The sequence below is a fragment of the Perognathus longimembris genome, chromosome 28 (genome assembly GCF_023159225.1).
Source record: "Perognathus longimembris pacificus isolate PPM17 chromosome 28, ASM2315922v1, whole genome shotgun sequence".
Lineage (NCBI taxonomy): Eukaryota > Metazoa > Chordata > Mammalia > Rodentia > Heteromyidae > Perognathus > Perognathus longimembris.
The window spans coordinates 100,318,930-100,343,225 of NC_063188.1; the positions used below are offsets into that span (position 1 = coordinate 100,318,930).

At 39.9% G+C, this 24,296-nt stretch overlaps 1 protein-coding gene across 2 annotated transcripts in view; it reads left to right on the forward strand.

The window, feature by feature from the left end:
- Smpx (small muscle protein X-linked) overlaps positions 1-24,296 on the forward strand; it is a 56,141-nt gene that overhangs the window by 11,885 nt on the left and 19,960 nt on the right. Inside the window, exons 3-5 of one of the 2 annotated variants that reach the window (XM_048336105.1) lie at positions 6,618-6,704; positions 11,201-11,349; positions 15,922-16,437. In XM_048336105.1, the coding sequence (XP_048192062.1) occupies positions 6,618-6,704; positions 11,201-11,335 (222 nt within the window). In that variant the 3' untranslated portion in view covers positions 11,336-11,349; positions 15,922-16,437. Of the gene's footprint in view, positions 1-6,617; positions 6,705-11,200; positions 11,350-15,921; positions 16,438-24,296 lie in introns of those variants that run through there. The other variant, XM_048336104.1, reaches the window with a different exon arrangement.

Here is a 24,296-nt window from a genome sequence, read left to right on the forward strand (position 1 = left end):
GGCCTTAGATTGAGATGCTCCTACATATACCTTCTGAGTAGCACCTGAGCAGCTGAGATTACAGATGTGAGCCACTAGTTCCAGCTTGGTTTTAAAATAGGTTTTCACCACCTTTTGCTTGGACTTCAAATTATGATCTTCCTGATAATCTGACTTCCAAGTAGCTGGGTTTACAGGTGCATTCTACCATACCCACCGAGAACAGAACGGTTGGATGCCTCATATTTAAGTACCTCATCCCCTTCTCCACACATTATCTGTACTCATCTGCTGTCCATTGAACAGAACATAAAACAGGTTTGGGATTCTTGGGTGTTTTCTGTGTAGGAATTGTAGTTTTAAAAAGATTTAAACTATATGACAGTCCTTGCTACTCCTCATATTTGTTCAGTTAACCAAATACACCAAGTAAGCTAAAATCATAATAATGATATATTCCTTTCCTTAATATTCTGTGAAAATTCAGAAGAAAAAATTATCTTTTTTTGGTGGTACTAGGGTTTGAACTAAGTGCCTCCTACTTCTTGAGTCACACTCCTGTTCCTTTTGATTTTAGTTTGTTTTCTAGATAGGGTCTCTTGCTTTTGTCCAGGTGAGTATCAGACTATGATCCTTCTACCTCCACCTCCCATATAAGTAGGAATACAGGTGTGCTCCACAATGGCCTACAAAACATTAACCTTTGCTGGGCACCAGTGGCTCATGCTTGTAATCCTACAATAAGTTACCAAAAAAGCTGGAAATGGAGCTGTGGCTCAAGTGGTAGAGCACTAGCCTCGAGGACAAAAAATCAGGGACAGCACTCAGGCATTGAGTTCAAGCCTCAAGATTGGCAAAATCAAAACAAAACAAACTCCAAAACCAAAAAACAAACATTAACTTTCATTTGACCTATGTTCTAATGTAGCACCAAGACATTTTCCTTTCATCATGGATCTAAAGTTTCTTACAAAATACATTGTTTATGAAATCCAATGCTGGCTTCTTTAAAGTGTAGGAAGAACTTGAATATAATAATCTGACTCTTAAGTGGGTTTGGCATGACTTCAGCTAATCTGTGTGGTGTTGATTAAAGCTTCAGCCTTGTGACTTGGGACAAACAGATACTGGCTAAAAAGATATCATTAAAAATTAGTAGCGTAAAATTAAAAAAAATTAATAGCCTAAATTAGTTGTATAAATGGGCTTTATTGTGATTTTTACAACACATATATAATGGATGTTGACTAAATCCATCTGAATTACACAGATGTCATTTTTGTTTTGTTTTGATTTTGCCAGTCCTGGGCTTGAACTCAGGGCCTGAGCACTGTCTCTGGTTTCTTTTTGCTCAAGGCTAGCACTCTACCACTTGAGCCACAGCGCCACTTCTGGCTTTTTCTATGTATGTGGTGCTGAGGAATCGAACCCAGGGCTTCATGTATACAGGGAGAGTACTCTACCACTAGGCCATAGTCCCAGCCCACAGATGTCATCTTTGATTCTGACAATGACAAGGACTTAAGGGATGCAGTCTGCCCCTACCCCCCATAATGGCGCACATTGTTTTAGTAGTGGTACAGCTTATTCTTGAAACATATTTTACCTTGGATGATGAGACTACAGCTGAGTCATTCAGGAAATTGTTGAAGAGAACAAAGAGTGTTGAGAACAGAGAGAGAGGGAGAGAGAAAAACCTCTTAGTATGACATATTAGGGTGAGGAACCTTGGTTGAGTGTCTCGTCTTGGGTGGGGGTTGTTATGTTTTGAATCTATATTACAAGAATCTCTAAGCAGTTTTGCATTCTAGTGAAAAGGCATTTTATTTTAAGACATGTGAGCTATATTTAATTGGTAGATGTGTCTGAATATCCATCTGTCTTATTTGGATGAACATGTGAAAACTGAATCTTTTATTTTTGTCAGTCATGGGGCTTGAACTCCCAGCCTAGGCACAGACTGCCTCTGAGCTTTTGTGCTCAAGGCTAGAGCTTAACCACTTGACCCACAGTTCCACTTCCAGCTTTTTATGGTTAATTAGAGATACAAGTCTCACGGACATTTCTGCCTGGGCTGGCTTTGAACTGTGACCCTCAGATCTCAGACTCAAGATTAGCTAGGATTACAAGCATGAGCCACCTGTTCCCAGCAGAATCTCATTTTTTAGTCAGAAGGCATGCCTTTCTGAAAGTAGTATATAGAGATGCTTTATATGAACCTGAAAATGCCATATCCTGCTCTATTCAGAGGACTGAAGACTCTGAGACCACTAAAGCGCAATTCTATATAGTGCCTAGGGAGAATGGCAGGAGCTGCTAGGACCTTTGAAAAGGAAAGAGAACCAGAGGGGGTGATCTGAAACAAATATACAGGAAACTCTCAATGACTTCAGAGGAGACAGATTAGGGACAAAAAAAGGAGTGGGAGATAGGAGAACAATGGATGTAGACAGCAAAGAGCAATAAGAGTTGTCAGTCCTCAGGGGCCAGCAGCTATCAGAATCTAACCCACTAGGGAAAGATGTCATCCCATTGTAAGCCCATAGGAGTGGCTGTGGTGGGAATATTGTTTCCAGAATCTTCTTGGCTCAAAGCCTAGTACCCAACAAGGAGAACAATAGAAATAATTAAGGGAGTGGTGGAATTAGCTTACAGGGAATTCTTTTTACTTTTCTTCACCCAGTGTGATCAAGGGCAGTATTCATTTCACATCAGATAGGTCTTCTATCAGGCACTGGTATCCTGTTTTGGCAAAAGATAACCTAGTAGATTTTTTTCCATTCCCAACTTGAAGGATGCTACAAATTATGTATAGCTTGGGAAAGTGATGCTTCGGTGTCTATGATGACCAAACCTCCAGGAGGGACAACAGATACAAAAGATTGCATTACAAAAGCAAAAAGCCAAGAGCCTGCTTCCCTTGCATTTGCCCAGCATTCAAAACAAAGCAAGAACTCCATTCTTTTTGGTTTCCTTTCCTTTGACACTATTGGGGTTAGAACCTTTGGCCCAGAGCTTGTTAAGTGGACGCTCTACCACTGGAACCACAACCTCAGCCATCCTTGGGGTGGGGGGTGGGGCTTTTGGTTTTTTTAAAATTATTTTTGAGATAGAGTCTTGTCTCCATCTCCCCATCACTGGCCTTGGACCACAACCTTCCTGCTTACATCTCCTACCATAGGTGGAATTCTAGACCCATGTGGCTTACTTAGTGAGATGAGGGGAAGGCTCACTAACTTTTTGTCTGAAATTGTCTTGACCATCATCTTCTTGGTCTCTACTGGGTAGGGAGGAGGAACTCTATATTAACATCTATCTATCTATCTATCTATCTATCTATCTATCTATCTATCATCTGCCTATCTATCTATTCTTTTTTTAAATAAAAATATTATATTCCAAACACATTCGGAGGAGAAAATGGCACGCCCAACTTGCAGGTAGAAAGACAGTGATTGCAAGGGCATTTCATTTGCATTAGAACACAGAGCATGGCAGTGTAGAAAAGAAAAGGATCCAATTCGCTGGTGAACAGAATAAAAACAGAGCTACAGATTTACATTTCTCTATCAAATTCAAGTGATAGAACTTTTTCTTTCTTTTTTTGTTTCACATAAACAATAAAAGGACTTTTTCTTATGGCTATAATCAAGTGAGTGCTAGTGACTGAATGGCTCAGTTTTTCGGTGGCTTTTGGCACTTCTGGAATTATCCATTTCGTGTATCCCTTTTCGAAGGCCACTCTCAGAATGTAAGTCTGCAATGTGAGAGCTGGTTAGCATTAACTCTGTCCCGGTGAAAAGAACTCAGGGGAGACCAGTTTGGAGGATTGGAAAGGTCTGACTTTATCAACTTAGGCAGTGTTGATTGGGAATCCTGACATTTGCTTGTATGTTTACTTGTGTGAACTTCAGCACATCATCTAACATCTTTGACATTCAGTTTCTTAATCAGTGTAGGGATTATAGTGTGTACCATCATGCCTGATTCTAACTAAACTTTTGTTAACCTTCTCCCAAAAGTCCGTATATTGAATTTCTCTCTCATTCATCCAAAGTGAAGTGATAGAAATAATGTAATAGTTCAGTATAGGTTATCTTCTTTGAATCTGCTTACATCATTTGGAACATCTTGATTTCAGGCCCATAGGAACTGTGAAGTGTGTGTGTGTGTGTGTATTGCTGGATCAAACCCAGAGCCGCATGCATGTTAAGTAGGCCTCTACGATTGAGTTACATCACTATTACCTGATGAGCAATAAAGAAATTGTGCCCATTAAAATTGTTAGAGCCTGGCATGGAGATATTTGCCTATAGTCCCAGCTAGTTCGGAGGCTGAAGTAGGAGGATCACTTGGGCCCCAGAGTTTAAAGGCCAACCTGGACAATATAGTAAGACCCTGTCTCAAAAATATTTTTGAAGATATCATGGAGTATATAAGACATATTCTAATATGAAAGATATTAAGAAAGGCATATTTTGGAATTCATGAGGGATGGCTTCATATTTGCCATGATAATAAGGCTGGTTTTCCCCATGTCTTATGCTCTACTGTCTTACAGTACATACCCCCAAAAAGTACTTCTTGGAAGAAGTAACATTGATCAAGATGCATTGTATTCATAAACTGATTTGTTGAATGGTAATTCTTTTATATGACTACTTAAAGATAAAAAAATATAATTAAAAATACTGATCGGCTTGTTGACCCTAAAGGAATGGAACCATAATGATGAGCCTCTTGTTATTTGCCACAGTTTGAATCTACTTCCTTTCTGTGGGGTCAGCATTATTCCAGTAGGAAGAGGAAGTTTTAAAGGCCCTAGTTGAGAAAAGTTACTTGTTACTCCCTTCATAGGAGCAAAATACATGCTGCACAGACATGGATACTACTTAATTCCTGTGTCATGGGTTAATCATTCCTCTGGCAACAGACTTTATACCAGACGGTTCCACACATACCTTACCATACTTTCTAATAATTTTATTTGGTAGTGTACCAAAGCCCAATCTGCTTCATAAGATAACAGAATATTTTGCTCCTTTTTCTCAGGCAACAGTTTCAATCACAACATCAAAACAAATTTCAGTTTTTCAAACCCACATATCCTTATGTGGTTTTCTACCTCCCATATGCTTGATTACTCATAAGGCAAGAGTTTATTTTCAGTGGGAAATGTATTGTACATTTTTTTGTCAGTTCTAGGGTAGGAACTCAGGGCCTGGGTGCTGTCCATGAGCTTCTTTTGCTCAAAGCTAGTGCTCTACCACTTGAGCCACAGCTCTACTTCCAGCTTTTTTGGTAGTTTATTGGAGATAAGCGTCTCACGGACTTTCTTGACTGGGCTGGCTATAAACCACCATCCACAGATCTTAGCCTCCTGAATAGCTAGGTTTATAGGCATGAGCCTCTAGCACTCAGCTTTAGTGCATATTTTATTTGAATGATACTACTAGTTGAAGACTCTTTTGGTCTGCATTAAATATTTTCAACATTTGATGGAAGACAAAATATGGGCAAAATTCAAACTTTCATATTCTCTTTCCAAATTCAAATATGTGCCCGCATATTACACAATTTAGTGTTCAGAATATCACATGTTTACTAGAAGGTATTTTATATTTACCATTTAATGAAGGACAAAAATAGCTGAGGTTTGCTATACAAAGGGAGGTTGACTCTCAAGCACTTTCCTTACTCCTTACTGTCCCCCACAAAAGAAAGGTAGAAGAATGCAAACTCCAGAGGCCTGAGTGGATGCTGGACTAGTAGCAAGATGTTACAGAATATACCATTTTCCTGGTATTAATTTTGCTGGGTTTTGAGCTAGTCTTTTTAAAAAGATTGTAATATTTGAGCTCTTCATTGAGTCTATTACACTCCAGTTAATTCATTTGTAATCACTTGCATACTGCCCAATATGTTCATTTATCGATTTGAGGGCCAAGGAGAGGGGGAAGACAAATGATGGGGTTATGTAGGGGAGAACGCAGTCAGCAATTCATTGTATATATCATGAAATGAAGGCAAGTAAGGGAAAGGCTGGGTGAGAATGTTGAAGGGGTGACACTGATCAAGGTACATTGCATTCATAAACTGCTTTGTTATCTGGCACCTTGTGTGGATAACTACTTAAAGATAATTTAAAAAATATTACAAAAAGAGGAGGCAGCTTAGAAAGTGTGGATCCTGCTGCCCACTGCCCATACCATACTATACCAGGGTAAACTGAAGGAACCTGAAGGAAGCCTATGGTGTGAAGATGGCTCCTGCCCATGTTTCTCCACGCCTCTTTTCCTGTTATTATGTGTTCCTCATCTCAGAGAGAAAAATAGTGTGCACTACAGGAGGGCAACAGCCAGACAAACTGCCTTAAAAAATCTTCCACTCAGTAAGGAACTGTGAAATCACTGTGCAGACCTTAGGATGAATACCAGAAATCTGTAATAAATGGAAGTCAAATTTGCCTTTGCATATTTTTCTACTGTCATTACAGCAATTTTCTAGAGATAAAAAGCTCTGAAGATGTACTTCACAGACACATTTTTCCTCACAATGATTGCTGCCTCAGAATGTCATTACAATTTCTTACCTTTTTCTTGAGCTAAATTTATACTTTTTTTTTTTTTTGCTTCTAGGCAAACATCAATATTCCAATGGGAGCCTTTAGGCCTGGAGCTGGGCAACCTCCCAGAAGAAAAGAATGCACTCCTGAAATGGAGGAGGTGAGAAAAACTTAGCTAGCAGAGCTTAGTAAGGCCTGTCTCCTTCAGAGTCCTCATTAAGCAAGGCAGAATGGCTCTCCAGGACAAGGAGGGCCAAATAGCTATGTGTCAAGGAATCATCATAGAGTTTGTGGGTTTCTACAGTAGTCTTTGTTCATTCTAGTGGGAAACTCAATCCCATTCTCCCTGCCAGCCAAAGGTAAGCATGATTACTTGAAGATCTAAATTTAATTTCTAGTTGGTGAGTGACTTTGGGTGTAGTGGGAAGGATAGAGCATCTCAGATGCTTTTTGTCTAATGGTAGTTATGAATTTATAAGTTTTTACTTAAGAGCATTTACTCAACCAATCAACATCTATTTAGTACAGATTCTGGGGGGTGATAAAGCCATCAGAACTTCATTCATTCACTTGTAGATTCAAACAAACACATTAGATGCCTTCATCTTCCTTGGAAGCATTTGCAAGGCAGCCTATCGAGTTTCCATTTCTGCATTTTCCCCTCCCTTTCATCCTTCACTTCACACCAAACTCAATTACCTGATGTGTTAAAATGGAGGCTAAAATCAACAAATGCCAAAAGAGGAAAGAGTTCCCTCTGCAGATGTTTATGTTTTACCCACAAGTGACTTTTCTGCTGAAATCTCACTGTGTTTCTGAGGAAAAAAAATAGAAGCATTTCATTACCACAAAATGAGAAAAACAGAATTAAATGACAAGGTACAGCAAATTACAATTTATCTTAAAAAATTTGGTACTGGGGTCTGAATTTAGGACCTTACACTTGCTGGTGACCGGAGCTCTCCCACTTGAGTCATGCCTTAGAGCCAAATCCTCATAAAAAGGGCTGTTTTGCCTAAGACAAGCAGCTGCTTGCTTGAAGTGATCTGAAGGGTATTACTAAACCACTTTAAGCCACAGAAATGTCATCTTTTAACTAAAATAGCATCACTATTAAGCCACCAAATAGCACATTGGGACTTTCTGTTAAATACTACCCTTTCAATTTCAAACTGGTCTCTTTAGAAGATGCTAACACATCATTTAAGTCTGATCCAGCCATTGTAAGAAGTGTGGCCTTGGACAAGTTTTTTTTTTTCTTTTTTTTAAAGTAAGTCTCCTGTTGTACCAATCCCTCCCTGCCCCCCTTCCTCCCAATCCTCTGAACTGTAAGACAAGGATACCAGCAGTGTAGTGGCAGATCTATAGGTTCATATGAGGACAAAATGAGTTGCTTGAGGAGCTAGCAATGGAAGCATTTGCTGGTATGATTGAGTCTTCAGTGTCTGAGCATGAATGAGCAGGTCAGACTAGTTCTCACACAGGAGAGTCTCAGGATGGTATCTGATAGTAAAGGGGAAGAGAAAAACAAGGTAGCTGGAAAATGCTCCCCTATTATGTGATATTGTACAAGTTCTTTGTGATTCTTGAAGCAAGCATTTCCCAGCACAGTAGCTGTTCCTGAAATTGGGAATGCTGCTATTATCCATAAGTTTTCTTTCACATTCTTCATATAAGGCAAAGAACGTCTTCCATGTCCCTTTTCAATTCTAATATCTATGAAAAAAAGAAGAATGTACTGAATTAGCCAAATAAAACCATCTGGAACTGTTCTTCTTCAAGCAGGCCTTAATTTATTGTAATTCTTATAATAAGAAATTCACAAAAGTAATGGGGTCTAATTTCCACTGTGTTTTCAAAAAGAAGTCACAATTTAATAAAAAATACACCACTACTAACCACCTTTCCTGGGTCAATATTATAATGTCAAAGTACTACATATTATTAAATATGTCACTTAGAATTTTCCACCACATTCCACCTTACCAAATCAAATGCTGAAAGCCTTCCTTATCTTGATAAATAAACTATACAGGGCATTGGGGTTTTAATAATTTGACAGAAAGATGCTCAATATTAGATAGTATCATTATTAATCTGCATATTTTCACACCATACATCCTTGCACATGAGTACTGCTAGTGGCTTCAAGCACTTAATGTACCAGTGTCGCATATTTTGATGTTACAATGGCAGTGAATGTGACTTACCCAGGAATTTGACAGAAGGAATTGGAAACATTTTTCTCCTTCATGCTTCTTTATTAAGATCTACCCACCTAACAACCGTGGGAACATTTATAAGTGAGGAAACATTTTTCATTTCACTGCTACATGTATTAAAAAAAGCAACACTTTATAGACTTGTTCAAAATTCCTTCCCAGAAGACTAGCAAAGAACATTTTAGAATACGTCATCTTCTGTGTGGGTGTTTTGCAGTTTTAATTACTGCTTTGACATCTGCACTTACATGTGATGAACGTGGTATGAGGAAAAGTAGCCAATCCTATGGCTCTTTGACCCTATGGTCATTGGTGCACTGACCTGGGGAAACAATCTGTTCTTCTATGTACTTACACTGATTACAGTCCACAATGAATTCCTTTATCATTTGATATGAGCAACAAATTAGCTCTTAGCACTGTAGCAGATCTAGAGAGAAAAATTACAGAGAAAAACCATTAGCCCTTAGTAGAAGAAAAATACCTCAATATTTCCTAAGTCCACTCATCTTTACCAATAAACAATTTCAAAACATGTCTGTGAAGGACATAAATATGAAATGATTTGGCAGAGTTTGGAGAGGCTTGAACATGTTCTTCCTTTAGGATCTCACCAGTTTAAGAATGAGACATAGGAGCCAGATAAGGGTTAACACAAAGCATGGACTGTAATCCCCTTCACACCCCACGGCAGGGTTGCCAAGTTAGACTGGGAAGTGCAGGGCTTCCTAGGAGACAGACATGTGGGTTTCTTATTCTTAATTCCTCTGGAATTGCATTGGTTCACCCAGTGGCTGGCCAGACAGCTGGAGCTCTGTTGTGCTGGCATGGAGGAATGTGTTAGTCTGAGTCTCTCAAGAAGCAGACCCAGAATGAGATTCATCTTGTAAAATATTTATTGCTGAAAATAGTTGTAAGGAAAATGAGGAGTTACAGAAGGCTGGGAACCATCAAAACATAAAACATGAAGCAGGGGTGAGATGGTGGGAGTGGCTCAGACTAAGGCCAGTTCTCTGGCCAAGTGGCTTATCAGAGAAGTCCCTAGTTTCCCAAGAATGGGCCCACCCCTTGACTTTGGTCACCTTCAGTCATTGGTGATCAAGCAGGCTTGGGAGGTGTGACCTCGGGGAGAAGCAGCTGGGGCCCTCATTCAATATCTTTCTGGTTGTAAACTGATCTGGAGGTGTGTTCTCAGACTGCCAAAGAGATTAAATGTCATCCAATGCCTTCCTCCAAGAGCTTGCCCCACACCTACCTAGAGCAAATAAGAGGAATGGGCCAACCAAACAAGCAACTTTCTTCTGTACTAATGAGTTGGAGCTGCATACAGCAACTTCCCTTAATGTTTTATGATCATTTTTCTATGTGTGCTTGGTGTATATATATAGTGGTGTGGATTTGTCATTAGGGTACATTCTCAGGATTAGTTAAACAATAAACATCAAATATCTGTTTGTATACATCTATAATCAGGCATTGGGGGAGTCACAAAAAAGAGCAGAATGTGAGTCCTACACTGAAATTGTGATGAAAATGTAACAACATTTAATGATAGGAAATATAAAATACTTCCCAAAGCAGGAGAAGAAGGCTGGATCAACTTTGTTACTTCCTCCTGTACTGCTCATGTTCAAGGATGTTTTCCTTTTGTACTTTCAGCCTGTTTATACTTCAAAAAGATGTCATGGGACAAATTCTGGCCACACTAATTGTTAGAGCCAACTGTTCACCAGTGTTCCACAGCTTTCTGCTGTCAGGCATATTATGACTGTATGATACCAAATTAAATTTAGTCTTGTAAGATGCTTTTCTTGGAAACACAAATCCTTTTAATTGTTGGTAATATTTATTAGTTACCAGATGTTGAACAGTATTCTAGTGTTTTCTGTCATGTGGAAATTATTTGTTTTCTTCTTCCAACTTTATTTTACATTCCTGTACAAACTTCAGGAAAATTTATTGAAACTCTAAGGTGGTCCCAACAAAACAAGGAAAAGTCACTTCTAGAATCACATGCTCCTATTATTATTTTTTCTGTGAAGTATTAGAGACTTGCGAGGTACAGTTTATTTAGTAAAAGTGCATCACTGGGGATATATATATATGCATATATATACACACATATGTATGTATGTATGTATATATATATTTTCCAGTCCTGGGGCTTGAACTCAGGGCCTGAGCACTGTCTCTGGCTTCTTTTTGCTCAAGGCTAGCACACTGTCACTTGAGCCACGGAGCCACTTCTGGCTTTTTCTCTATATGTGCTGCTGAGAAATCCAACCCAGGGTTTCATGTATATGAGGCGAGCACTCTACCACTAGTTCCAGCCTATCCTATTATTCTTGCTTTAATTTTTTTTCTGGTTCAAACCATGAGCCAGAGAGATCAAATATCTTTTTGGTGAATTGACTTCCTTCTCCTTTCTCCTCAGGGAGCGCCTTCCACCTCAGATGAGGAGAAGAAGCCAATTCCGGGAGCAAAGAAACTTCCAGGACCTGCAGTCAACCTATCAGAGATCCAGAATATTAAAAGTGAACTGAAATATGTTCCCAAAGCCGAACAGTAGTTGGAAGAAAAACGGTGAGTAAAAATCTAGTCTCTTTGTCTGAACAAGGCCACTACATAATGGTTTGAAGACGCCTTTCGTAAGAGGAACCTGGAATTCCAGAATTTCTTATTAAGTATGCAGTTTTGACCAGCATTTCTAGTCTTCTGGAACAGCTAAGCTTTGGGACTCATTCCATAATTAGTCAGATATCTATTTTTTTCTTAGTTGTGGGGCTTGAACTCAGGGCCTGGGTACTGGTACTACTCCTGAGCTTTTTTTGCTCAAGGCTAGCACTCTACCACTTGAGCCACAGCACCACTTTTGGTTTTCTGGTGGTAAATTGGAGATAAGTGTCTCATGGTGACTTTCCTGCCTGGGTTGGCTTTGAACTGTGATCCTCAGTTTGTCTTCTTTTTTTTTTTTTTTTTTTTGGTACTGGGGATTGAACTCAGGACGCTGCACTTGCTAGGCAAGCGCTTTGCCACTGAGCTACATCCCAGCCCAGAACTGTGATCCTTAGATCTCAACCTCTTGAATAGCTAGGATTACAGGTGTGAGCTACAGGTGCCTGGTTTAGTCAGATATCTATTGAGGCTACTTGCCTGCTGTTCCCTTTCTGTTCATCCTTCTGAGCTGGAGAAGAATGACATTAGGAGAAAGAAGATACTTAAGAAAGGGCATGAGAGGTCTCTGATCTTGGGGTCCAGGGAGCATTGCATATTTCAGTGTCCTCATCCAGGTTCCACAAAGACCAAAGGAAAAACAGTTCCTTTAATCTGGGGGTAGAAAGCCTTTCTTCTGTCAAGGGCCATTTGATTACTTATGAAATCATTCATGGGCCATACAAAATGAGCAGAATAGACAGATAAGCCCATGACATCGATAAGAAGCTCACATGTCTGTCTCATCATTTGCCAAATGATTTTTCAGGCCTTAAACAGATTGACAGGGGCAGGAACAAATAGGTTCCATACACCTGCTAGTTAGAGAATCAGAGAAGCAAGGAGCTAAGCAGGTTTGAAAGGGGGAAAGTACAGAAACCCAGGAGTCAGGCCTTGAAAAAGGTAATTCATGTAAGTGTAAGGCAGATGGAGAGGATCTCTGCCCTATATGGGTGTGGATGGGTCACAGGTAAATTCACAACTGTCTACATGGCTTTTTTTTTTTGCCAGTCCTGGGCCTTGAACTCAGGGCCTGAGCACTGTCCCTGGCTTTTTCTTTTGTCCAAGATTGGCACTCTACCACTTGAGCCACAGCGCCACTTCCGGCTTTTTTCCTTATATATGTGGTGCTGAGGAATCGAACCCAGGGCTTCCTGCATGCTAGGTGAGCAATCTACCACTAGGCCACATTTCCAGCCCCTACACTGCCCTGACATGACATTTTGTTTCTGTTTTAATTGCTATGTCCTATAATGTCTCCTAGTGAGGCCTCAGGCCACCCTCTTATCCTACTAACTAATAAATTCTGCCAAAGGGAAGACTGTGGAGTTGACCCAAATTATTGCTCCTTTTTCCTCCTGTTCAGGAGCAAATCTACCCTTTATCTAACGTTACTAAACTCCATCATACACAATCTACTCTATTTCTTCATGGGAAAAGTCTAGAGGAGAGGAATCTTGAAACAGGATTTATTCTGGTTGCTTGTGCATTCATTCATTCGTCCACTTGGCCATTAAGCATTTATTTAGCCAGTATTTGTTGCCTATCTGCATATGGCTGAACACTAGAAATATTTATGAACTACAATCTATGTGCCAGATACTATGTGAATAGCACTGTGGCAATGATCAATTCTAAGCCTCATGATGCCCACTTATTGCCCTCATTCCACAAGCCTCTTAAAAAGAGGATCTGACTTCAAAGCAGCATAACTACAGGTCACACTGCTTCAGCCAGCTCCTTTCTTTTCTTTTTTTTTTTTTGGCCAGTCCTGGGCCTTGGACTCAGGGCCTGAGCACTGTCCCTGGCTTCTTCCCGCTCAAGGCTAGCACTCTGCCACTTGAGCCACAGCGCCACTTCTGGCCGTTTTCTGTATATGTGGTGCTGGGGAATCGAACCTAGGGCCTCGTGTATCCGAGGCAGGCACTCTTGCCACTAGGCTATATCCCCAGCCCTCCTTTCTTTTCTACACCGTGTGGATGGGTTACACATACCGATATTGTTGGAAAGAAGCTTCTGACACTAGATGGCAAGCCGTGGGTCACACGGGGGCCTGCTCTGCTTTTTCCCTTAGACAAAGTGACAATTCAATGTTGTCACCACGCTATTTGTGTCAGGCTTGTGCAGACCTACTAGGATATTTGCAAATTAGTTTGGCATAAAAGATTCCTTTATTGCCTAGGGGAAGAGAGGAACCGTTTTGAGTTAAAGTAAATGAAAAGGATCCAGTGTTTTAGCACAATTACATAAGGGAATAAAGGAATAAGAATAAAACACAGTAGATTCCGTGCCCACAGAATGAACTCTAGGAACCAGGATGAGGACAAAGTATGTGAATGGGAACTGACCTAACATACGACTGTACATATTTGTCATCATTTATGACTGAACGGAATAAACCGATGACTGAGTGTCATCCTCAGTTCTGTTTGTGTTTCCAAACTGAGCTGAAACCTTCCCATACATCTGGGATGATGCAGGAGAACTTTCTTATGGAAAGAATAGAAATGGGAAATTAACTTTTGGTAATAGTTATTATCACCACCCAAGCAAAGCCATTCAGTTAGACACATGAATTTTTAATGCAGACTTGAAAGGATTTTGCTTTTATGAAATCCATGCTGACCTAAATTTAACCCCCATTCCACTTTCAAAAGAATTTGATTTTGAAGATTCAAAGGAATGCTATTTTAAAATGAGCTTGGAAAGGATCTTGAAATGTTATTGAGCTGTGTAGTTGATTCAGGAGCCTTGATTTTTTAGTTACATTGAACAAGGAGTAACTCCAACTTGATAAAATATTGAAAAGGAATACTCAGAACACATTTCTGTTACTTCATTCTCTCAGAGACACCTTTTAATGAATGTTTTCTTCTGGAAAAAATTCAAATGCAAAACCACCCAGAGAGGCTTCTTTATCCTTATTTTTACTAGAATGTGAACATCTAAGTTGTTAGGACAATCGATCTGAATTTCAAATGAGTATAATCTTTACCTTTAAGCCAATGGATGTTCTATATCTCTGGAGAACAGGTGGTGTGCTTGTTTGCTTTGCAATCATCTGGTCTGCAAATAGGAGATTTTGAAAGTTTCCTGGTTATGGTCTGCAGTCATAGATGAGACTAGTTCTTATCATTGATTGATTTAGTTGAACTCAAACAACACACATGTTAGACCAGCTGTCATTAACCCCTTACTTGGGCTACCAACTTCCTCCTGGAGCCACCATTTTTGTGGTCATTCATCCTTACCCAGTAGTATCCAACTACTTGGTCAAACAGATCATTGGTTAAAGATTGAATGTATGACATCCAGAGTTTCAAATACTGAAATCCACGTGACTCAAGGCTTAGAGCAAACATTATACCTATTATACTATTTTTAGACATGTGAAGACAGAGCAGCCTCTCCTTCCAGCCAATATCAGTCCCTCCTTTTAAGTGATATTTCAGAATCTTTTCATGCTCTGTGTCATGACTAGCATCGTTCATGGAAATCTATGAAAATATTATAGCACTGGGGTCAGAGACGTCAATGACTAGCCTATTAGGGATCAGAAATCACAGTTGGTGGAAAAATACTTAGGACTTGGACCCAATCAAGAATGAGTCCAGACAACAATGAGATAATATACACTACATCCAAGAGACATGGGAATATCTCAGATGGAGCTCCAAACTAGGCTAACACGGGCATGGGTAGGGAAAGTAGATTGTTCAGCCATCTAATTCATGGTTCTGCTGGATGAGCTTGAAAGGTGGTCCCATGGGTAACTAAAGAATCAACAGCAAAAGTCCAAAAAGCAGATGTCCTCTAATCTTCTCAGACCTGATCGTTTGCTGCAACACCAAGGATCTCAGGTTCATGCCTTAAGCCACCACGAGTGTATTTCATTAGATTTACAGGGGATGCCAGCACACGCATTATGGACCTAGTCTGGGAACACGGAGAACTTCTAAAAAGGCTGGTGTCCAAAGAGATGTATCCATGTCTTCCCCCTATCAACGGGCTACAGGTCCTGAGTAAAGGACCCTTATAACCACTTTATGTTCCTTGGGTGCTTTCTTTTTTTTTTGTACTAAGAAATATAGGTTTAAAACTTAGTCCTGGCCCTCAGAATTCCCTAAGTCTAGTTGTAAAGATAAAATACTTCAAAGGGCAGATAATTAATTCAGTGATGAGATGGCAGCTCATTCCTGACAGCTCTTCCTGACTCACTAACAAGTGAATGTCGTTGTGACTTAGGAGAGGAGGGACCTGTGCTGTTTAGGGGCAGTGGGGAAGGGAATGCTTTAAAGCGAGGCTCAGTGACATGTGCGGATAATAGAGCAGCCTGTTGAGACCTAACCATTCTTCTAGGTGAAGGTAATACACTTGAAACTTTCTGGGTGGAAGAAAATAAGAGCCCACAACTTGCCCACACTGTCTCTTTTCTTTTTCCAGTGGTGAAAGAGCTCAGTGATAACAAAGCATTGGAGAGGAACAAAATCAGTATTAAAATGGTAACAATGCAACAATTCCAAGAAAAAGAAATGATTCACAAAGGTGAAAAACCTAGAAATAATTCTACAGCTATGCAAAAGGACATCAAGATAGAAGCCATTGAATGCCCTGAGACTGATGAAGTTCTAGAAAGAAATCTTTATTCTGAAGTTACAGGAATTCATTTCCTTGGTGTTGGACCTTGCAGCCTTATCATGAGTCGTGGGGTGGACAAACCTTCTTCACAACTAAACTAGGGTCTCTGAGAAATGTAAAACATTTCTATGGTTTGTCATTGCTTAAATTGTCTCATAAGATATACTTTATGGGGTACAGTGTGATCATTTGATACATATATACAATATGTAGTGATGAAATCAGGATAATTAGCATTTCCCTCTTCTTACATGCTTATTTTCTTTGCATTTGAAACTTTCAACTCTTTATGACATACATAATAAATTGTTGTGAACTATAGTCAATCTACTGTGCTGTACAATACCAAAACTCATTATTCCTGTAACTTCCCTTTGCTATCTGTTATCCAATTTACATCCATTCTCCCTTTCTCCTCTCCTCCTTAATCTCTAATGACCACAATTCTACTCTCTATTTCCATGAAATCAACTTTTTAAGGTTTTTGTTTTTGAAGCATGATTTGCTATACAGCCCAGGCTAACCTACAGTTTACAATCCAGCTGCCTCAGCCTCCTTGGATTACACGTGCGCCACACATTGTGCACCACAATGGATTATTATAGGCGCACCACAATGTGTGGCTGAAATTACTTTTTAGCTTCCTCATATGAGTAAGAACGTATGTTATTTGTCCTTCTGTGCCTGGGCGATTTCACTTAACATAAAGTCCTTTATTTTCATCATTTTGTTGTATGTGTCACAATTTTCTTCTTTTCATGTTTGAGTGCTATTCCATTTTTCATTTATGTCATGTTTTTTTCATCCATTTATCCATCAGCAGATATTTCATTGAAGTAAAAAAATACAAACTTTGCCAAGTGCCAGTGGCTCACACCTATAATCCTAGCTGCTCAGGAGGCTGAGATATGAGGATTGTGGTTTGAAGCCAGCCTAGGCAAGAAAGTCTATGAGATGCTTATCTCTAATTAAGCACCCAAAAAAAAAAGAAAGCCAGAAATGGATCTGTGGCTCAAGTGGTAGAGCACTAGCCTAGAACATAAAATCTTAAGGACATCATCCAGGCCCTGACTTCAAGGCCCAGGACTGGCAAAAAAGGACAAAGTATAGTGAATTTTAGTAATTCAGTAGCTTCTGGTCATGGGTAAGAGTGACAACTAGTAGAATTAATTTCATTTGCTATTAAGAACTGATGAGCTGGACACCAATGACTCACACCTGTAATCTTAGCCACTCAGAAGACTGAGATCTAAGGATTGTAGTTTGTAGCAAACCTGGACACAAAGTCCTCCAATTAACCATCAAAACATCTGGAAGTAGAGTTGTGGCTCAAGTGGTAGAACACTAGCCTTGAGTGCACAAGCTCAGGAACAGTGTCCAGGCCCTGAGTTCAAGCCCCAGGACTGAGATAAAAAGAAAGAAAGAATTGAAGAGTATACCATAGACTGGCCTGGGCGGGGGGAGATAAACAACAGACATTTGTTTCTCACAGTTCTTGAGGCTGAAAGTTCAAGATGAGGATGGCAGCATGGGCATGATCTGGAGGGCCCTGTTTCTGCATACAGACAGCTCTCTTCTCTTGGTAGAGAGTAGAAGGAGGATTCTTTGATGAACTTTCCTCTACTGCACCATGGGGCCCCATCCTCATGATGTTGTCTAAACCCAATTATTCCTAACACCATCACATTGGGGTCTAGGACTTGAACATATGAATTGAGGAACACTCAAACATACAGTGTCCAATAGTACTCTCCCTCTCTTATAGTATCCTCTACTTATGATGTCACAATATTTACTAATTTGCAATATGCTGGTTTTCGTGCTTATGTCTTTTTGACATATTTTCTTCCTATCTTCTGGCATACACTGGTACACACTAAGCACACGAGGCATGTATATAGGATGCTACTGGTAGCCTGACTATAGCAAGTCTGTTGTCCCCTAGAAATGTAAATCTTCTAAATCTTTGTATTCTTAGGGAGGTTATCACTTAAAATCAAGGTTATCTTCGTTAACAAGCATTGTTGACAATAACTGATAGGGGCTTCAGAAATTTGTCTTTTAGTTCATTAGTTTTTTGACTTTATAGTCTTCTGAGAATCTGAACAATTAGGGAAAATATCAAGTTTGGCTCTTTTGCTCAAAAGAGGAGAAAAATGTGGAAGAACAGAAGGAAATTTAATTTTGAAGCACTTGGCTTTATTTTTCAAAGAATATTTAAGATAAGATATATTTGCCAAGCAGCCATCCAGGGATGTCATCTCTGACAGAGGAGAACAGAAGGTACTCATTGCTATTAAATGTTAAACATTATGCAACTTCTTGCTGATTCAAGGACTAATTTTGAGAGTGTTGGCAAGAGGACCAATTGATATACCCAGATACTTGATAAGAAGTGCATTTGTACTCAATAACAGATCCCCAAAGTACAAGAAGAAAAACCTGTCAGAATTGAAGGGAGAAATAGACAATCCAACAATCATCATTGAGGATTTCCATATCACATCTTTGGTATTGTCTGGAATAACTAGACAGAAGATCAACAAAGAAATGGAAGATTTGGCCAACATGATAAACCAACTATACCTAATAAATACTTATAGAAACTGTCCAGTAACAAAACACATGTCCTTCTCAAGTGCACAAGGAATAGTTATCACCCAGGACACACCACATTTTGGGACAGAGAAAAAGGTTCGATACATTTACAAGGATTGAATGAGATGAACTCCAACAACACATTCCTCAATAACTAATGAGTCAACAAGAAAATCACAAGGGAAATTAGAAAATACTTGGAGATTAGTGAGAAAAAATATAGCAAAACTTATGGAAAGTAGTGCTTAGAATGCTATATGTAAAATATTAAAAAGTAAGATTGCAAATTATGAACCAACTGACCAGTCAATCAATATTAGCAACTCTATATTTGGGGAACATGCCATTTTATCATCTCACTGTAAACTTTAGATTAAATTTGTGAATGGAAATATCATCCCTGTCAAATGGTAAGGCATAATAATAATTTATTTGTATAAGAGGAAATTATAACAATGTAACAGAAACTGGAAAATAATAAAAATAGTTATCCAGAAGAACATTATCTTAGTGTAATACTCATTCTGATATACCCTTTTCAAGTCTTTTCCTCTGCATTTACACATGGGATACAATAGAAACAGGATGCTAAGTATGGAAATTTAATCTCATTTCTCTCTATATTTACAACTTTGAGCTGTATGTTTTCTCATTTCATAAGAAGCAGAAATGTATAGGGTAGTTTTGAAGGATTAAGATGTTTCGAGAGAAGTATATCTAAGCACAACAGTCATTACCCATGACTCAGTTCATGAGATCAGATCTCTTTAAACTACTTTTTCCCCCTGACAGCACCATTTACAATATTTATATAATTTTTATTTTTTTATTTTTGGTGCCATCCCTGGGGCTTGAACTCAAGGCCTGGGCACTGTCCCTGAGCTTTGGTGCTCAACACTAGCACTCTACGACAGTGAGCCAAAGTTCAATTTCCAGCTTTTTGGAGATAGGAGTCTCATGGACTTTCCTGCTCGGGCTAGCTTTGAACCGTGATCCTCAGATCTCATTCTCCTGAGTAACTAGGATTACAGGTGTGAGCCACTAGTGCCTGGCTTGTACAGTTTTGTATCTTGCCTTGTCCACTGTACATGTGATCAAGAATGCTTTTCATGGGCTGGGGATATAGCCTAGTGGCAAGAGTGCCTGCCTCGGATACACGAGGCCCTAGGTTCGATTCCCCAGCACCACATATACAGAAAACGGCCAGAAGCGGCGCTGTGGCTCAAGTGGCAGAGTGCTAGCCTTGAGCGGGAAGAAGCCAGGGACAGTGCTCAGGCCCTGAGTCCAAGGCCCAGGACTGGCAAAAAAGAGAATGCTTTTCATGTTGCTTTGCAGCCGTCAGTACTAAGATGATTTATTTCCCATAATCTCTGAATTATCATGATTTCATAACCTTTTTTCTCTGCCAAATGACCTAGGACTGACTTACTGATTTGTATACAACTAGACCTAAAAAGAAAACCAAAACCCAAAAGGTTCTCTCAATGTCTTCCCTGTGGTTTACTGGAATTTTTTTTGTCCTCAATTTTGACATGTTCTCTGCTTTGACCCAATTACACAAGCTCTATTTACTTTCTCAGAAGGAAATGGTTGGAGGCTGAAAATTTTCACTCTCTAATGAAGCTGTATTTCTTTTCAATCGTAATGCTCTTTTTCCTGTTCTTCACTTGGTTAGGAGACATACAAGTTCTGCATTTGCTTCTGAACTACATTAAGATTTTTCTCATTTGCTTTCTTCCCTGGCAACTTGATCTAGGCCTTGGTACCAGCCTATGTGGGTGTAAAGAGCTCTTCAGAGTGATCACAAGGAGGCTTTGAGCTGTCACTATTGCTTGAAGGTCTCTTCACAGCAACGTCACAGAAGTTACCTGTATCACTTGTCAAAACATACCTGTAGAGGATCTGGGCTGTGGATTCTCAGGATGTAGTTAGATTTGGTGAGAGATCATTTAGGGAGCAGATGAGACTAGAGAATACATCAGCTCTGGCCAGCTTGATGGAAGGCAGAGGTGAGTCAGGACACAATTCTACAGATACATGTACACTAGCATGTCAATTTCTATGGGCCAAGGGAGAGTTATAACCACCATGTGCCCTGATCCCCAAATAATGGAATGATTTTTTTTCCACTCAGTGGCTTTTCACTCAACATACGGGAGTTTATTTGGATTTTTGCCCCATAAGGGACATTTGACAATGTCTGGAGAAAGTTTAGGTTGTCACAAGTGTGGTAAGGGTAAATTGCTACTGTCATCTGGTGGAGAAGGCAAGGATGTTGTTAAACAGCCTACAATGCCTAGGACATTCTCCTACAACAGAGAATGAGCTAGCCCCAGATATCAATGGTGCTGAGAATGAGTAATACTGATATTGATATGTCTGCTTGAAAGTTTAATGTCTGGTTCAGCTTGCTGGAACCTTTACTCTCCAAGAAATCTATGAAGTTCATTTTTACAAAAATTAAGATGATAATAAAGAAAAAATACAATAATTAATACCCTGTTACCTATTTGCTTTATATATATTTATACAGTAACTAGAGACTTACGAATAAAGGACTCGGGGCTGGGAGTATAGCCTAGTGGTAGAGTGCTTGCCTCGTATACATGAAGCCCTGGGTTCGATTCCTCAGCATCACATACATAGAAAGAAAAGGCCAGAAGTGGCGCTGTGGCTCAAGTGGCAGAGTGCTAGCCTTGAGCAAAAAGAAGCAAGGGACAGTGCTCAGGCCCTGAGTTCAAGCCCCAGGACTGGACAAATAAATAAATAAATAAATAGATAGATAAATAAATGAAAAGAATAAAGGACTCAACTACAATTTTGTTTGTAAAACAATCAGTTAGGCAGTGAGTAAACTGTAACCCCTCTGTACATCACTTTGGCAATAAAGAAATGAAAACAAACACCCCAATCAGTTAGTAAATGAACATATCTATAGGATATAACGACTATCCCTGAATTATAGTATTAAGCCTCAAACCCAAGTACTTGCTTTAGGATATGTTTTTTTCTCAATTATATCAGAAAGCAGTAGGCTAGACCAGTGGCTCACCAAATATTTTAAAAGAGTAATGTTTAGGGCTGGGGATATAGCCTAGTGGCAAGAGTGCCTGCCTCGGATACACGAGGCCCTAGGTTCGATTCCCTAGCACCACATATACAGAAAACGGCCAGAAGCGGCGCTGTGGCTCAAGTGGCAGAGTGCTAGCCTTGAGCAAAAAAGAAGCCAGGGACAGTGCTCAGGCCCTGAGTCCAAGGCCCAGGACTGGCCAAAAAAAAAAAAAAAAAAAAAAAAGAGTAATGTTTAGAGCTGGGTGCTGGTGACTCATGTCTTAACCCTAGCTATTCAGGATGCTGAGATCTGAGGATCAAGGTTTGAAGCCAGCCCAGGCAGACAAATTCATGAGAGCCTTACCTCCAATTAACCAGAAGTGGAGGGATGGCTCCAGTGACAGAGCACCAGCCTGAGTGAAGACACTAAGAGACAGCATGAGACCCTGAGCTCAAGCCCCAGTACATACGTGTGCACACATGCACGCGCACACACATACACACACGAGTTGAGAATAATTATCATCATCAATATTGATGTCATTTTTATTGTTACCATGAGAAGAATGAAGGCAAAGACAGCTTATGCAGCTTGACCCAAGTCACCCAATTTCTAAGTGACAGGGTGAAATGACATACAAATATCTATCATGCTCCACAGCCAATCTTCTTAATCACTACTACACACTATATTCTTTAAAAATGCCCTTTTAGTGTGAGTCCTTACAAATATTTCACCATGTTGTAAATAAAATGAGTAAATAAAATAGGCACAGGCTGAAGAAACTCCAGAGGCTAGGGTCCACAAAAGGAACACCAAAATACAATTTTCCCATGCTGGCTTATTTACTTCTTTGTTTGATTGTTTCACTCATCCATTCGATTGGTCAGCCAGCTTTGTATTAAGCATAAAGGATTCACAGAAATACTACGTGAGTATGTCAGCCATTGAGGGTTCAAATAGGAGCCAGAGCACCCACTTCAAAGTTCAATGGGTTAAAACACCACATGGAAGTACAAAGAATTTTCTCTCCTTAAAAGTCTTGGAAAAAAAGAGGAAAGGTTAATAATGCTCATTAATATCAGAGAATGCATGAAAGGAAGAGCGAGATGGAAGGACAGGTAAAGAGATGGAAAGAAGAGAGGCGAGAAGAACGGAGAGGACAGGAGAGCAGCTCCCATTGATAGCCCTGGAAGGACACCGTAGGTTGTGCATGTCCTGTACTAACACAACTGCAGGATGAGCAAGGGCTTTGTCAAGCATGTCTGTGTCATTTATGGTGCAGCAATCTCTGTGTCATGAAGTCTTTTCTCTCTTTCCCCCTCACGCTGTAAGCAGCCCACGCAGAAAACTGGGGAAGTGAATTCCAGGCTGCCTAATCAGGCTGGGCTGCATCGTGACAAGGCTGCTCGTTTCATCTTCCTGCACATGCTGTGACATTTGAGAAGAAGGGATCACGAGGAGCAAATCAAGACATGCAAATTCAACTTGGGCTTCCTTGCTTCTCTTCCTTGCCCATGAACTGATTATTCCACACCCTCTGGCTTAGGACTTTATGCAGATGGTGGGGTGGTGGCTGGTTTAATCCCAGGTGAGAGAGTCAATTGGCTTCTCACTGGGAGAAATTTTGATGAAGAAGCTAACAGATTGGAATCTCTTTTGTCCAGGCAGGTGGCACAAATGCTGCTCACACCAATTCCTCTGGATAGCTAGAAAAACAGCCAAAAGCAAGCATCTCTATTGCCAGAGACTCTAGGAAGGACATCAGTACTTCCTTCTGCCCCACAAGCCTGCCCTGACAGAGTAGGCACAACTGAATCTTCATTTTTAATTGAATTTTATTGACAAGGTGTTGTGCAAAGGGGGTACAGTTACATAATAGGGCAGTGAGTACATTTCTTGTGATATCTTACACCCTCATTTTTCTTTCCATTCCCTAGATCAGGTAGGCATACATACAATATCCAGTGTACCAAAATCATATACAGTAACCACGTAGGGTATGCCACAGGAAATTAACCTAGAACTTTAAAGATAATGTCAACAGTAGAATCCTCCTGTGTCCTTCTCTTGGAGTTGTTTTTGCTTATCCTTGTCTTATATGATCATGTGTACATAGCTGTTGAGCTATTGTGATTCACTGATAGGTTATTCTAGACCTTTTTATGTTTAGTAGTTGTTTGGTTTTAGATATATAATGTAAAGTTGATGACCCAAATGTGGAAATACCATTTGAAAAGGAGTTTTTTGTTTTGCAGACCTGGTCTCTACTGTCCCTCCCCCCACCCTAACAGTCATATATCAAGGAGATCATGCCCCTTTGTTCTCTGTGTTCTCAGCTTGTCTCACTCAACATTATTTGTTCAAGTTCTGACCATTTCCCTGCGAATACCAATACTTTATCATTTCTAATTGCTATGTAGTATTCCATTGTGTACACGTACCACATTTTTTGGATCCATTCATTTGTAGTGGGGCATCTGGGTTGTTTCCATATTTTGGCTATTGTGAATTGTGCAGCGATAAACAT